This window comes from Brassica napus, chromosome C3 (genome assembly GCF_020379485.1).
Source record: "Brassica napus cultivar Da-Ae chromosome C3, Da-Ae, whole genome shotgun sequence".
In the NCBI taxonomy this organism is placed as follows: Eukaryota; Viridiplantae; Streptophyta; class Magnoliopsida; order Brassicales; family Brassicaceae; genus Brassica; species Brassica napus.
This window is the reverse complement of record NC_063446.1, coordinates 14,895,958-14,911,572: the sequence shown is the minus strand read 5'-3', so window position 1 is coordinate 14,911,572 and position 15,615 is coordinate 14,895,958. Positions and strand designations below refer to the sequence as shown.

At 33.1% G+C, this 15,615-nt stretch overlaps 1 protein-coding gene and 2 long non-coding RNA genes across 6 annotated transcripts; all 3 read right to left on the bottom strand.

Moving 5' to 3' along the window:
* Positions 1 to 125: 125 nt before the first annotated feature.
* On the bottom strand, positions 126 to 4,709 carry LOC106388325 (protein NLP8). 4 transcript variants are annotated; one of them, XM_048752667.1, is made up of 8 exons: positions 4,505 to 4,708; positions 3,992 to 4,060; positions 2,984 to 3,913; positions 2,368 to 2,406; positions 1,584 to 2,267; positions 1,375 to 1,495; positions 964 to 1,284; positions 126 to 892 (listed from the first exon to the last, which is right to left on the bottom strand). In XM_048752667.1, exons 3-8 carry the CDS (start codon positions 3,890 to 3,892, stop codon positions 306 to 308), a joined length of 2,661 nt encoding a protein of 886 aa, XP_048608624.1. In that variant the 5' UTR covers positions 3,893 to 3,913; positions 3,992 to 4,060; positions 4,505 to 4,708; the 3' UTR covers positions 126 to 305. The 4 variants fall into 4 exon arrangements, with proteins under 4 accessions (XP_048608624.1, XP_013683827.2, XP_048608623.1 ...); XM_013828373.3 differs by having other exon boundaries at positions 964 to 1,495; positions 4,505 to 4,709; XM_048752666.1 differs by having other exon boundaries at positions 964 to 1,495; positions 2,984 to 3,907; positions 4,505 to 4,709.
* A 5,650-nt stretch (positions 4,710 to 10,359) lies between these two features.
* Positions 10,360 to 11,135, bottom strand: LOC125584325. Its single transcript, XR_007321296.1, has 2 exons — positions 10,914 to 11,135; positions 10,360 to 10,603 (listed from the first exon to the last, which is right to left on the bottom strand). It is a non-coding gene; the product is annotated as an uncharacterized LOC125584325 (long non-coding RNA).
* A 1,008-nt stretch (positions 11,136 to 12,143) lies between these two features.
* On the bottom strand, positions 12,144 to 14,299 carry LOC125584324. The gene is made up of 2 exons (XR_007321295.1): positions 12,704 to 14,299; positions 12,144 to 12,486 (listed from the first exon to the last, which is right to left on the bottom strand). It is a non-coding gene; the product is annotated as an uncharacterized LOC125584324 (long non-coding RNA).
* Between the last annotated feature and the right edge of the window lie 1,316 nt (positions 14,300 to 15,615).

Here is a 15,615-nt window from a genome sequence, read left to right as displayed (position 1 = left end):
TGTAGTTGAACGCTTGGTGTTGGTTCTAAGCTATTTATCTTCAGAACCAAACCGTTTTGCTTAGTTATACAGAGCCGAACTATACCAAAACTAATTTTCCAAGAGTACAACATCAGTAGCTTGGCTTAGACATCAAACTTCTTATTCTCTGATTTATATAAAAGGACAAACATATACAGTATCCCGACTCCACTATGCCAAAACTGTCTTTATCCCTCATACCTTTTCTTATAAGTAAACTAATATATGGAGAAATAAAAAACATTCTTTCACAAGGGATAACATATATAACTGAGCAGTAGATGCTATAAGCCTGTTCCTAGGTAACAGTTGCTGCCAGCAGAACTACCTATAGGCGCAGGCAAATCACGGACCAGGAACTTCACCGTGTGTTTTCCCATACCATATAATATCTCCAAGCACTCTTGGAGATCAGAATCTGTAACCAGCATCACCCATTCTTCTTCATCGTCTAAGTACTTGAGTTGAAACGACTCCTCTTGCAGTTTAAAACGTTTCCCAACTTCTTTGTACAGCTGAGAACACCCAAGCGACGGCACGAACTTGAAACGTATTGTGTCTTCTCTGTAAGTAGCTTTTACAGTGAGCTTTGTTGATCCACTCTCGCTGCTGTTGCTTTTCTGTGTTCTAACTTGGTTACTATCGTCCATGGAAGTCGATGAGCTTCGTAGCATAACTGCACCTGATCCATTTGATGAACCTGACATGCTGCATGACACGGACTGGTTCGGTTCGTTGATACTGCCACTGCATCTGATTGCCTGAGAGCTTAAGTTGCCATTGTTCTTTATTCCTTCACTGCAATGGAAGCTAGATTGTTCAGCCATCCAAGCCCATTGCTGACCACTCGCATTAACCTCCACGAATGATCCTGCACAACCAGAAAGTGGCTTCAGATTATAGTCTCTCCATCCAAGCCTTATGGTATAGAGATTTTGTTACCGTTTGTGATGATATCCTCCTCTAACTTGATTTCATTGTCGACTGATTTAGCTTCCAAGAGCTCAAACGAAGTATCTTGAGCCGCCACATCTTCCTGACCTCTAACAGGATCCTTCTGGGTATCAAGTTCTTTGATAAAAGGGCAAACTGCTACAAACTCGCCTGTCGCTGAGTCAAACTTGAGTCCTCCTTCCACACCTTGGACAGAGTCAAGCACCGTCTGTATTTTCCTTAACGACCTGTTCACTTTGTTTATCTTACGAGATGGCCACCTCATGATCCCATGTTGTCTGCATATCCGTTTTAGCGTAGTGGGACAAACTGCAAGATTAGATACAAACTCAAGCGTAAGAAAAAGTTTGTCTGGTAATAGAAACGCATCCATCCTGAGAGAAACTGTGGAAATCTCACCACCAAGGCTTTTTGCAGCATCCTTTAGACTCCCAGAAAAATGTTGTTGCAGAACACTTAAGCTCACATTTTTCTCTGTTGTGCTTTTCTTCTTCTCTTGTGTTCTAGCTTTGCTCATTTCCTATCAAGAAATTTAAGAAAAAAATCAATGCTCAATCTAGTAAGTTCGGTTCACAATATCTATAGAAGAACCAAATTGCATCACATACCTGCTCATAAGTGCCTTGAGAGCCTGCACTACTGTTATCTTTATCAGAGGACATATCCGAAAATATATTTCTAGTAGAGTTAAGTTCTGAATCTGATAACATTGTCCGGAAGTTTCCTGAACATTTAGCTTTACTCACTTCTTTGTTAGTTTCCCCTACATCTGAAACGGTTCTAAGAGTTCGACAAATTCTCTGCATAGTACCCGAAAGGCTGTCTAATAGAAGCTGCTGCTCCAAGCTTCCTTTCATACTTACAGGCAAGAACAGTTCAAGTATGTAATCATCTTCACCAGTGTAAGTGCTCCTCAGTTTTATAGCAACAGCAGCATTTAGACCGTACTTTCGAGCATGCTGAACAAGAGGGTACTCACTGATGTCATAAGCCTTTACATCAGAAGCAAAGAACGGCTGGTTTGATACGAAAGCTTTGCCGACGATTCCTTCCTTTGCTCTTAGACAATGCTCCAAACAGACGTGCACAAAGCCTTCCATCTCCGTATCATTCACATAACAAGCTGTTTCCTCTACGCAAAGAACACAACTTTCACCTGATTGATTCTTTCCCCCCTTGCCGTAACTACAAGGAATCCAGGCTAGAGCTAAAGGCAGCCTGTGTGCGTGACATACTGCTAGGAGAACATCTTGTATTTCAGCTAAAGCGTCTCTTTGATTACTGGAGAGGAACTGAAAAGCAGACAAACCATTAGATTGAGGCATAAAGTGACGATAAATAATGGGTTGTATTGTACATACATAGTAAGCTATTGTTTGGTTCAGATGTTACCTGAGGGCGAGGGCTCGCTGATGTCCGTAAGTTTACAGCCTGAAAAGTAAAAAGGAAAAAGAAAACATGAATCTCTCTGCTAATACAGGGAATCAGTAACTGTATTTTGTAACCTCAGGTTGCAACCAGCCACAACATACTGTCTAGAGAGCTGCCTTGGAAGCTTTCATTGACAAAGGCAGAAGACTCGGGCAGTTCTTAAGCCAACAAAGATTGTCAGACCCTAAATCAAACTTGCATAAAGTTTTAAAAGTAGTTTTATGCACTTGCTTCTGCAAAAGACATCAACATCCAGATTGTTTAAGACAAGACTGACACAAGTTATCTATTTTCAATGGTTTTCCTAGAATGTTTGGAAGAGCCTAGAACTAAACCAGATTAAATCTACTCTTAATACTCTTGCTATCAAGTGTTGATCAGTGAGAGAATCAAATAACTGCAGACAACCTTAGAAAAAATCATCTATGTCTCCAAAGACCTTCAAAATTCCTAACAAAGGTAGTATATAATATAACTGGAACTAATATAAGCAAACATACATATAAGCAAAGAGAAAGAAAAAGAAAAAGGAATTGAAAAAGAGAGAGAGAGATATGTAGAGAGAAAGTGAATCAACCTGGAGAGCACGGCAAACAGAGTCCATCTCCGTATCAAAATTAGGCTTTTCCTTGGAAGTGACAAGCTCCATGACAGCACAACAAGTTGTCCCAGAAGCTTCAAGGATAGGTATTGCAATGGAGCCACGGACTTCATTATCTATTGCATGCTTCATACGCAGATACTCATCCGTCTTGTAATACACAACATTTGACGTCCATTCAGGTACTCCGGAGATGAAGACACGGCCAGGAAGACCCGGGAAAGAACACTGATTTGCTTCAGAGGCAAAAGTGAATTTCCTCGAGACTTCACGGTACTGGGACAGCCTCGGGTCAAGCAAATAGGCCTGATCACATGTACTGAGCACGTGCTGGTCTCCTATCTTAATAGGAGTCCAGACTTGAGCTAAAATGCCCTCTCCTGAACCTGAGGACTCTAAAAACAAGCTTAATGCCTTGAGCATCTTCTCATCTAGCGAGTGGCTCAAAGACCTGGGAATAGTACAGTTCATCAAGTTAGGAATAGCCACCCTGCGTCGTTTGCCAGTTAACTCATCACCATCGAACGAGCGATGAAACTGAGAGCTCGTTTCCTGGATGGACAGTCTTTCTTCACCATAGTAAGAGCTTTCCAAATCATGGAACGAACGAGTAAGACCTGATGAAGTGATAGCGCCAAAGGGCATAGGCTGGGAGGTCGTCGACAGACCATATTGAGCAAACAAGATATCAGTAGCGGAAGAAGGGCTGTTGCACCATGTGGAGAAAGAGTCGAAATTCATAAGCTCAGAGTTGGAAGATGAGTTAAACATATCGTCAGAGATCAGATTCCTAACACCAGAACCAAAGCTGAAACCATCCATCTCTTCTGTTGACATATCTTGATAACCAAACACCTTGTCTCTGGAAGCAAAAGGGTGTTCCATAACGTTGATGATTAGCTGACTCTACAACAACAACAACAACAACAAGTATTGATCTTTATTCAAAATATTCAAAGAAAGGATCTTTCAATTGAATCTTACAAAGCAAAGGAGGATTCTTGAAAACGCTCTCACGTAGCAACTTTAATGAATCAAACCTCCATCAATACCCTACAACATAGAAGACGTCACAAAAATCAATTCAAGAAACTGTTCCCAATAAGTACACAGAAGAACTTTGAAACTGGCAAGAAAGCCTCAAACTTTTTTTTTTTTTATCTTAAAAAGGGGGAAAACTTTCAAAGAGGACAAAAGTCACCGCAGCAAAAAAAAAAAAAAAAAAAAGCCCAAAATTCCACAAAATTGCGAAAATCAGCACCACATTTGTTAGCAAACAACACGTAATTGCAAAACTCCAAACTTGAACTTTAGTAAGACACCAAAGTTCTGAGTTTTCGAACTCAAAAGGGAGACGACACTACCACGAGTGGTCTTCCTTGAAGAGAAATTACGGCGAGAGATAAAAAAAAAAAAAAAACAGAGCTTTTTAAGCTAAAAGTAGAAGGTTCGGTTTGTTTCCATTAACAGATATTGCGTGGGGGGGGAAAGACTTACGCTTTAAGCACTGGAGGAAGATACTACTACATCAGCAGAGTGATATATGGCCGCTTACATTAATGGAATACTCGTAAGCTTTGCAACGAAAGGAATAGACTTTGGAATCGATTCGGTCTCTCTCTCTGTATCTTGAGAGCTTGTGTGCTTGCGTAAGCAACAGAACGATGCGTTTTGATAAGAGTTATCCACGTGTGACGACGTGAAAGGAACTGGGATTGTTATTTATTATCCAAAATTAGATAAATATTTTAATTTGGGAATCCTTGGACAGGTGTCTTCATATGTCAGTCAGAGAATATGTTTTACAAAACCGACAACTACTATTGTTGATAAATATATAAATATCTTAATTAATCTTATGTATAAATAATAATATAGTATTTTTTATATCCCGTGATGACACTAACACATTTTTATGTTCCAAAAATAAAAACTGTATAAATTAATAATGTTGGGATTATAATATTTTATTAATTTACAGAAAAAAATTTAGATTTTTTTTATTTTTAAAACTCGACATTCATATTGGTTTTATTATATTATTTGGTGTATATAAAATATGTTACACAGAATTTAAATGTGATTTTAGATATAATTTTATTAAATTTCATCAAAATATATTAAATAATTTCATTGTAGATATGCAAAAAAAAATATAATGGCTTGCTTGTACTTATATAAAATGTATATACATATAAATTATTAATTTATAATTTTAAAAAGACGTATGTTTATATAAAATTTTCTAAATAAATATTATTTTATTATCTTATCTATTTGTGTTATATTTTGAACTAATCCAATTTAAAACCGAATTTTTTATTAATTTATGGTGTATGTTTATTAATTTATGAAATATTGCTTTATAATTTCTACCGCCACATGTTTTAGTTTTAAAAATAATATAAGAGAGAATGGTTAAAATATCATTTCGTAAAAGATACAAAATACATATAATATTAGGGTTAAATGATTAAAATTAGTATTTAGATTTTTTGAGATGAAATTTAGGAATTAGAGTTTTATGATTTAAGATTTAGATATAAAATTTAGACTAATTATTTTTTTTAATTAGAATATTTATTTATATTAAATATACTATTATTTTTGTGCTACTTATTAAATATGCTATTCATTATTGATAACTAATCTTTTTATTTTTACTAAAAGTTTTTTTAGTCATTTTTTTCTTTATATGTTATTTTATAATAACTTTTTGTGTGTTTTAAGAGAATCGTCTTATATTTTATGTATGCAAACATGTAATTCTTTTCATTGTATTGACCGAAAGTACAGATTATGGTCAGATTGCCGATAATACAGTCATCATCAAATGGTACTCCCATCGGTTTCGATGAGTCAATAATAGATTATATCCGACTTTTATTTTTGGAATAAAAAACACACTATATCCTACTTGTTAGAACATGATTAACCCGAGCTTTTAATTTAGAGTTCTTAATTCATGATTTGACACTTTTTTTTTACACTTTTCGGCTAAGAACCGGCTCTTATATCTCTTATTTAAGAATCGGTTATTAGTTTTTTTTAGTTAAAAACTAAGAAATAACCCTAAAAATCCGGGTTAATGTTGGTCTTAAAGCCCTAATTGTACATTACGGTTTTCTTAATCTTATTTTAGGTTTAGGAGATCAACAAAAGATGCATGAGATTTTTATATTGATTTATTTAGCCTTAAACCATCACTGATCGTTATAATATCCTTGTCTAATTATATTTTATCGTTCTGCTGATGTCACGAATGACCCACTTCCTCTCCTTTTACATTATAATATTCTTCATATATAAAGATGACGAAAGCTTGGTACTATACGAAGAATCTCGATCGGCCGATTAGATTCTCCTTTCGAGATTCGAATTACCTTTCAAGATTCTTCAAGCGTGGAATCTTCAATAGTATACAGCTTTTTTTTTTTGTCAACCTTCAATAGTATACAGCTATGCTATGTATCTTGCAAGACTTTGCATGTTCCCCTATTTGTTGTAATTAATCTTTTAAATTCTTTTCCATCTTTTATTGAGAATATATAACGTATGATTGTAAAATATCTATAACTTACTTTGGCAGCCTACTTATTTAGAGATGTTTGAATATATATTATGATGTACTATAATTAGATGACAAAATAAAAACTGTAGAATTGCACTAGACGACCTAGAAGAAACATCTAGAATACACGGAACTGTCGTGTAACTGGTGGTGCTTCCTTTTAATCCACTTGGGCTAGCTAACTAAGTTTTAGACTAAACAACTCTAGTTTCATTAATAATTTGTCCCACTTTCATAGAGTCAAATTTATGTCTAACAGACGTTAATTAGCGAAGGTGACTACTAGGTTTTTTCCGTGAAAATGAAAATAAAAGATATACTTTTAAGCTTCGAATTGCAAGTAGTTAAATATAAGTAATTTACTAGGGTGAAAATCAAAATATTGAAGATAAGAACTAATTATTTGTTCTGTTTATAAATTCGAACGCTATAACTTATTATAGATATGAGCCATAAGTCATTTCCGATCGAATACTGTGTTCTAGGGTGAAAAGGAAATGAAACTTGGGAGACTGGCGTTCCATGCAATTAATATTTATTTGTTGTCTAATGTTAATTGTAGCAAGATTCGCTCATTGTCGGGACAAGTATGAAAATAGAATCTTTTGGATCAGTTATATGTGCATTAGATCCAAACTTAATATGAGTTTATAAACATCAAATCAATATTGTTTTGCAAGTAATGTCAAAATTGTCTCGTTGGTCGCTTTCTATCATCAAATATCAGATAGATGAACCAACATTTTCTCTTTCTGTTACGTGTGTTAATATTTGGTAATTACTATTTAACGAATATATTTGTTGTTGTACTTTAAATCTTCAAAGTGGTGATTAGAAAACAAAAGACTAAAAAGTTGTAATATTCTCACTCTCTCCTGTCTAATGTTGCTGTTTCCTTCCTTTTCTGTAATAAGTGGTCTTCCACAACTCTGTAAAATTGAAAACTGGTTATAAACCTTAACATTTTAACCAAAAAAAGTTGTACTATTCTTTCAAGCATTAGCAATATGATGAATATAATCTTAGTGGATCGTATGCCACAAAGATTTTAACTTATTATCCAAGAATAGGTAGTCCTTTTCACTTTTAAGTATAGGACATATCTAGACGATGGATCAATTTCAGCATGAAAGAGTAATAATAACTCTGTAATTTTAACTCTTCAGACCTCCCTTAGTATAAATTTCTAATACAAGATTCCTTTTTTTTTCTGTGAGTAAACAATCTCCTAAACAAAACCCACAAAATGTTTTACTTTTTGATGAAAAATATTTTAACTATCTAGGCCTAATAAAGATCATGGAAACCCAACAAGGATCCTAAAGGCCCATTTCCTAATTTCTCAAAAAGATAAAAGAACACTACATTGTAATAGCAAACTTTCCGGTCGATATTTAATATCATATAGTATAACAAATTGCAAACGCTCAGATCTTGTTCATCGCAAACATGGAGGGTCCAAATGGTGACATAGGAAATTAACGGGAATAGTCAATTCCTACTCATTCCTTAAAAATTATATCATTTATGAGGAATTTTCGCTGCGTTTAATTCCTTGTCACTTTCTTGAATTTTAAAGAACTATAGAAGAAAAACATTCCTTATCAAAATTGATATGGAACAAAAAGAATAAATATTCATTTTCATTCTTTTTATTTTGTTCCTCTTCGTTTATTTCCTACTCATTCATATTCCTATTTTAATGGTCACCAGTTAGAGCCGGACATTTATAGTAGTATGATCTCAACTGAACACGGACTTTTTATCGGTCCTATAAAAGGCTATAACAATAACAATTATTGTTTACACTTTATTTGATTAATTTGAGATTGTTGTTTATTATAATTTCCAGTAAAAAATATTTGACAAAAATAATTGATGTTCCTATCAGGTTACGCAACATTATCTACATATAAAAAGGGAGATAAAATATAAAAATAAACTGTCGAATTTAAACTTTAAATTGGGTCTAAGAACTAAGAGTTTTTGATGGTTTGTGTATGAAAATTTTATGTGACATGTAAGAAGCAAAGGTCAATAGAGAAAATAATAAGACTTTAACACGGTTGGAGTTTTTGAATACTTATACTGTGTAAATAATAAATTATATAAATAAGAATATGTAATTTACTTGTAATACATCTATGAGAGAATGGCGAATCAATACTATTAAAACAAGAGTACAAATAAAACTTAAAACTCAATCTCAATAATCTAATCTATTAAAAGAGAATTACATTTTGTATTTATCTTTGAGTTTTCATAAATAATTACAAATGGTTTGCCACTGACATAACACTAGAAATATACGTAAACTAAATGAAATAAATCGTTGTCAACCTTATATCACGCTAACCTAATATTATTTTCCTAAAATCATGTGATATCTTACTTATTATCCTTCACATATGTCAACTACAGTCTAATATTTATGATTTAGTTTTCAAAAAAAACAAGCTTTATGTGATAGAGCCCTCCTAATATCTTAGCATGTATCTATAAATAAGGTCGACACATACCTTGACTTTTGACTACTAAACAGAGTCAAAATGTCTAGTGTCTCAATACCCAAACATGTCTAAGCCATTTAAAAGTGGTTGAGTAAACTTTGTTGATTCCTGGTGTATGGAAAAAGTTCTTCACGAACTGGATTTACTGCTGAAATCCAAACATAGCGCCAAGTAAACTACTAACCTTTGTTGTTTTTGATGTATGGGGAAAGTTCAGTTTTAATCAAGAGTTGTAAAGTTATTTGATCATGTATACTTTCATGAAGCTAATGAAATATAACAGAAACAATAATCTAATAAAATTAGTAGCTGGACAAAACACACAAACTTAACAGTCTAAAATTAGTACAAGAGCCAATAAGTAAATCTCATCATGAATTTTACAGGAACCAATAATCTAATTAAAGACTGAACTCATGCGCTAATATACAAAGTCATGTTGGTCTTTACTTCTTATAAAGCAATACATACAAGAAGTTCAAGTTTTAGTTAATACCTGTTTATTATTCAGCTTTTTCTTCAGAAACTAATACTGGGATAATTCAATCTCCAACACAAATCCTCTGAGTTACTGAAACAAGAATTCAAAATATAAGGATTATAAAAATAAAAGTAAATAAGTTAAAATAGTTTTTTGGAATTCCTAAAACATTATTTTACACTTGGTTTATGAATTGGATTGTATATACTGGTCTTAGTTTCCCAATTTTCTTCACATCTCTCTCGAATTATTCCTGCAGTTTGACAAGGCTAGGGAACGTGAACTTTTGATCGCCTCGGCCAAGCTCACAATCTTTGTTAAGCAGAGCATTCGCTTCATTGTTGTAATCAAGTTCACCAGAGAACATCACAAGCTTCCACATGTTGCAGAATCTGCTTTAGGAGATCAGCTGAAGTCATCTCCACCAGAAATCTTGAAACCGTTGTCTCCCGCACTCTCTGATTAAGGACTCTAATGGCATTACACCAACCATATGGCTGCAGCAGCACTAACGGCTATTAAGGAAGATACTTCAAGGAATATTCTTTTGTGATTAACAAAAACTGCATTAATCGCAATCCCTTACTGTTTGGAATCAAGACAAACTCTCCTCTGTAAAAAGATCCGTCAATTTCTGTTGCCGTCACTACAGGAAATGTGGGTATTAATAGCTGGCGTTAAACGCTATTAGTTTGTTTAATAGCGTTCCCTAAAACGTTCTGACAGCGCCCGTTATCGTAGGTCCGACACTTTTTATAGCGGATCTTTCGAATGCTATAGTTTAATAAACAACAATAGCAAATGTTTCGTGTTATTAATTTATTTTTAATTATCCAAAAAATTTATTAAAAATAATTATCAAACCAAACCAAATTAAAAAATAAAATTAAAAACTACACCTAAACATAATTCATAATTAAATAATTCAAAATTAAAAAAAAAAAATTAATTCATATCTATCTTCTCCCTCTTTCTCTTTTTCTTCTTCTTGCTCAGCTTATCTACACCAGCACAGCTTCATATCCGGCTTCTTCCTGTAACAAGAGCAAACAAATCAAAAATCAAATTAATTTCCAAATCTAAAACTTAAACTCCAAACTTTTACACTATCAGAAACTGATTACATTGAAACTCAGATCCTAAACAGCTCAGATTAATTTCGAATTGTCTCTTAAACTTAACAGTATCAATTGAAATAAGATCAATCATAGACAGAAACAAATTAATCAATCTTCTCAAACCCAAACAGAAACATATAAGACAGATTCTACACAAGCAAACACAGATCTGATTTTTCTGCAAGAATATGATAACTCTAAACTCAGAAAGTTTCAGACTTTTTACCCTTCCGTTGGAAGAAGCTTCGCACCGGACGACGAACGGACAATGCTCAAGCCTCAGCGTGAGCCTCGCGCTCTGGTTCAGTTTCAGTGATGAGAGAAAGAAGAAAACTTTCGAGAAGGAGACGACCATAATCATCATAGAAAAGAGGAGATCTTTACTTTCGAGAAGGAGTCGATATGCATATGCATCGCTTACTTTTCTCTCTCTCTCTCTCTCTCTCTCTCTCAAACACGAGATCTGCTCAAATCTCTAGAAAATAATTAAAAAATAATAAATGAACAATTAATCTCATTCGTTGATTCATTATCATCCAAGGGTGCAAATGGTGATCCATGCCAAACCAATAGAAATAAAGGGTGAGGATAGATAGAATATTGATTTTGGGCCTTTGATTTTTAATCAATCAATGGCTGAAACTAAAAACAATATAAAATTATCTTTTTTTGTATTTATAATTATTGTAAAATTATTGAAAGTTTAAAATTTATATTACAGTATATGGAAAATTTATGTATATATGGTATTAAATGTTTGAAAATAGTATTTAGGGTTAAGATGAATTGTGTTAAAATTTAGATTTACGGTTAAGATAAATGATTTAAAATGTTGAATGGTTCAATATCTAGAAGATTAATTAAAACTTTTATTTCATTAAGAAATAAAGTTATACATTTAAATTTATAAAAATAATGATATCAGATTAATAAAATTATAGTTTTCACTTTGTAAAGCAATTTTAAATTAAGTAAAAGTAATGATGTGAGATTAATAAAATTAAGTAAGTTTAGGGTTTGGAAAATAGTGTTTTGGGTTTAGACTAAGAGTTATGTATATGGTTTGAGTTTTAGAATAGACTTAGAGTTTAAGTATAAAATTTATATTATAAGTTTGAAAAGATTAGATTTATGACTTAGTATGTAGGGTTTAAGTTGGGGGTTTAGGGTATTAGATTTAGGGTGTAGATTTAAAATTTAGTGTTTGAGGTTTAAAATAGGAATTTGAGGTTAAATTTTTAGAATTATTAAATTTTGAGTTTAAGTTTAAGATTGAAGTTTTAAAATTTTATGTTTAGGGGTTTAAACCCTATAATTATATATATATATATATATATATATATATATATATATATATATCACTCTTTTAGGGTTTGAAATTTATAATGAAATTTGAGGATAAAACTTTAACAGATTAGACTTTTGATCTTTGGGGTTTGGAGTTTATACTCTAATAAAACACAAATAAATAATAAAATACCATATGTTTTTCATTAAAAATCCAAAACATACAAGGATTTGAGATAACTAGTATGACAATATTTCTAAGTACATTTTTTTATGGCTAACTCTACATTCAACTTCTCAAGAGTTGCATATGTTAACATTCAATCTCAAACTCTAATCTCTACTCCCATTCAATCTCAAACTCTAATCTCTGCTCCCATGTCATCTTCTCCAACCAAGCTTCTCATCTTCTTCAACATCAAAACTCAGATTAGCTCATACGGACCATCATCCTCAATAATGAGCTTCACCATTTAAATTTTCACGAGCTCCTATGCCTTGTGTTCTTCTCCCTGTGAACAAAACCAAAGCATGTACACATTATTATAACTCTATATAAGACAAAGCCATAAGTCAAAAGCAAGAACAAATATGGAAGTCCACCTGCAGTCTCTGAGCAGACACGAGACACAAACGCATTATCTATCTATAATAATTAAGATAAACACCAAACTTCAAACTCACCACAACACAAACATAGAGAAACAGAGGAGTCATAGTGATAGATACCTTTGATAGTTTACCTGAACTTGTCTCAGAGTAGCTTTCTTGATCAGAGCTTGATTCATAACCGTCTGAGAGATTAGTAAAAACATGAAGAGAACCAATCATGCGAGAGAGAAAGAAGAAAGGAGAAGCCATATCGAACTCAACAATCTCCATCAAACTCTGTTTCACATTGAGTAAATGCACATGCTCCACTTCTCTTTATCTAGAGCAACTGCAAGAGGCTCCAAGTAACTGAAAACAGCAGTAAACAAACAATATAAACCCAAGAATGTAGATAGATTGGTGATCATAAGGTGAGACAACTCATGAAAATCCATTAAGTTTATTAAGAATCAAGTCAAAGCTTACAACTTTAACTTACTAATCCCCTGTTCCTGATGAATCAATGTTATTGCATCGTTCAGAACAGAGAAACGAAACAACTAACCTGTAACTGAGATTGAAATGACACAAACAAACACAGAATCAGCAGATTACGGAACTTAACCATAGAAGCCTCTTCTCCTCCTCCGCCATCTCTGTTTGTAGCTCAAATCTGACTCGAGTAGTGTTGTCGATGAAGCTTTCATCATGGCTGAGAGAGATAGACAGAGAGAGGATTGAACTGATACAGTTTGAATCGGGAGAGGCTGATTCGAGCCAATCTGTGTGCGTTGATCTGATGATTTTGTGATTTTAGGTTAATCACAATCGTGAGAGAGATGTTTGAATGGATAGATGAAGAAGATTGATTTTAGGCCACAAGATCAAAAACAATCAATGACCACAAATTGTAATTCTAATTTTGATAGACTGACAAATAAAGAGAAAGTGAGCGGAGTAACTAAAATAGACTTGTGACCTTTCGATTAAAACCAATCAATGTCCAAAATTAATCAATCAAAAACAATTTTTTTATTATAGTTGTTTTAGGAATTTAAAATTTAATGTTTAACTAATTTTATTTATATGAAAACTAAATTATATTCTAATTACTGATCATATTTATTTTGTATTTAAAAATCAGAGTTTAAAATTTTGAGTTTAGAGTATATGTGATATGATTTAGGGTATATGATTTGTGTTATGATATACATTTAGAGTTTAGGTTTATGGTATTAGATTTAAAATTTGAAACTAAAATGTTTTAAAATAATAAAAAGATTAGAATTTTAAGATTTCTAGTTAGAGTTTGGGATATATAATTAATTTAGGATATGATATATATATAATATTCATAGACAAAAAGATTTCTAATTAGAGCTTATGGTATATGATTATTTTAAAAAAATAATAAAAATATTAGAATTTAAATATTTTTAGTTATAGTTTAGGGTATATGATTAATTTTTAAAACTAGTTTTCAAGTTTGGAGTTTAGAATAAGGTTTGAGTAAAGAGTTTGAAAGTTAAAGGTTTGGGGTATTGATTTAAGATTTGAGGTTAATTTCTAAAAATATTAATTTTTGAGTTTATATTTAAGATTGAAGTTAAATTTGATATTTGATATTAAAATATTAGCGTTTAAATTTTTTGTTAGAATTTAGGGGTTGTGTTTAAAATTTTAGTTTAGTGTTTAGGATTTTTGGAGGCAAATAAAATGGAGTGAGAGGAAAATGAAACAAGGGTGAGAGGGAAAATCAATTATTTTCCGCTTTAGTTTTGCATAGCGTTTGCATTTTCGCAAACGCAATCTAAAAGTAAAAGGTATGTCAACCATAGCATAATCGAAAAAACGCTATCATATTCACTACAAGAAAACAGGGGGATTCTGATGGCCGAAACCGTCAGAAATTCGTCGGAATAGACCGATTCCGACGAATTTCTAACGAACCTGTCCGTCGGTATCGTTTTGTCGGAAAAAAAAAATTCGTCGGAATTTCGTCAGAACTTCCGACGACTTTTTGACGAATACCGAGAAACGTAATTCTGACGAACTTCCGACGATATTACGATGCGGACACACGAGACCAGAGTTCATCGGAAAAACTATTTACCGACGGAGAACGTTCCTCGGACAATTCCGACGTAGTGGATTCCTCGGTGTATTCCGACGGACATTGGTCGTCGAAATTTACCGACAGACATTAGTCGTCGGAATATACCGACGGATATTTGTTCGTCGGTATATTCCGACAGAAGTTGGTTCGTCGGTAAATTCCGACGGATATTGGTCCGTCGGTATATTTCGACGCCCAAAGTTCGTCGGAATATACCAATTTTAAAAACAAATTAATTTTGCATTTTTAGATATGTTTTTAAATTAAAAATTAATTAATAAATTAAAAAAATCAGAAATTTAAAACTAATAATATTATATAATTTAAATTCATACAAACCGAAATAGAAAAAAAACATTCAGAAAGTTTAAAATTCATACAAACAGAAATAGAATAAAAAAACATTCAGAAAGTTTTAAAAACCCGAAAAAAACTAAGATGAACTCGAAGACATCAAACGATCTAGCTTCTGCATTATCTCGGTGTTGAACTGCTTCTGGGATGCCAACTCAGCAAGGATAGTGGCATTCTCCGAACGGATAGTGGCATTCTCAGAAAGGATAGTGGTGTTCTGCTCCTCCAATGCCCCAATCCGTTCATCTTTGTCATGTAGCTCCTCGAGAATCATGGGATCGGCATACGGAGCTTGCGAAGAAGATGCCGGATACGAAGAAGCACGGCAGGCCAACCCAACTAAACGGCCTCCTTTCCTTTTAGGAACCGCCTACAAAAATATTTAAAGTTAGTAAATAGGGACAAGTTAGTAATCGATCATTATAAAAAAAAAATATTAATAAAAAAAATTACCTTTCCAACCATCTCATTTATTTGCAATAGAGACAAGTTGGTTGAAGCTCCCGTAGAATCGCCGTCATCAGAGAGAGGCTGAGATTGAGATACTATTTCAGCTTCCACCAAATCAACGACACCTTTG

Excerpts from the sequence above, each read along its gene's own strand:
- LOC106388325 (XM_013828373.3), bottom strand. The coding sequence starts at position 3,892 with ATGGAACACCCTTTTGCTTCCAGAGACAAGGTGTTTGGTTATCAAGAT. Across the intron at positions 2,407-2,983 it reads CTGTTTGCCGTGCTCTCCAG|GCTGTAAACTTACGGACATC; the intron begins GTTGATTCACTT and ends TTTACTTTTCAG. Across the intron at positions 1,496-1,583 it reads CTCAAGGCACTTATGAGCAG|GAAATGAGCAAAGCTAGAAC; the intron begins GTATGTGATGCA and ends ATTTCTTGATAG.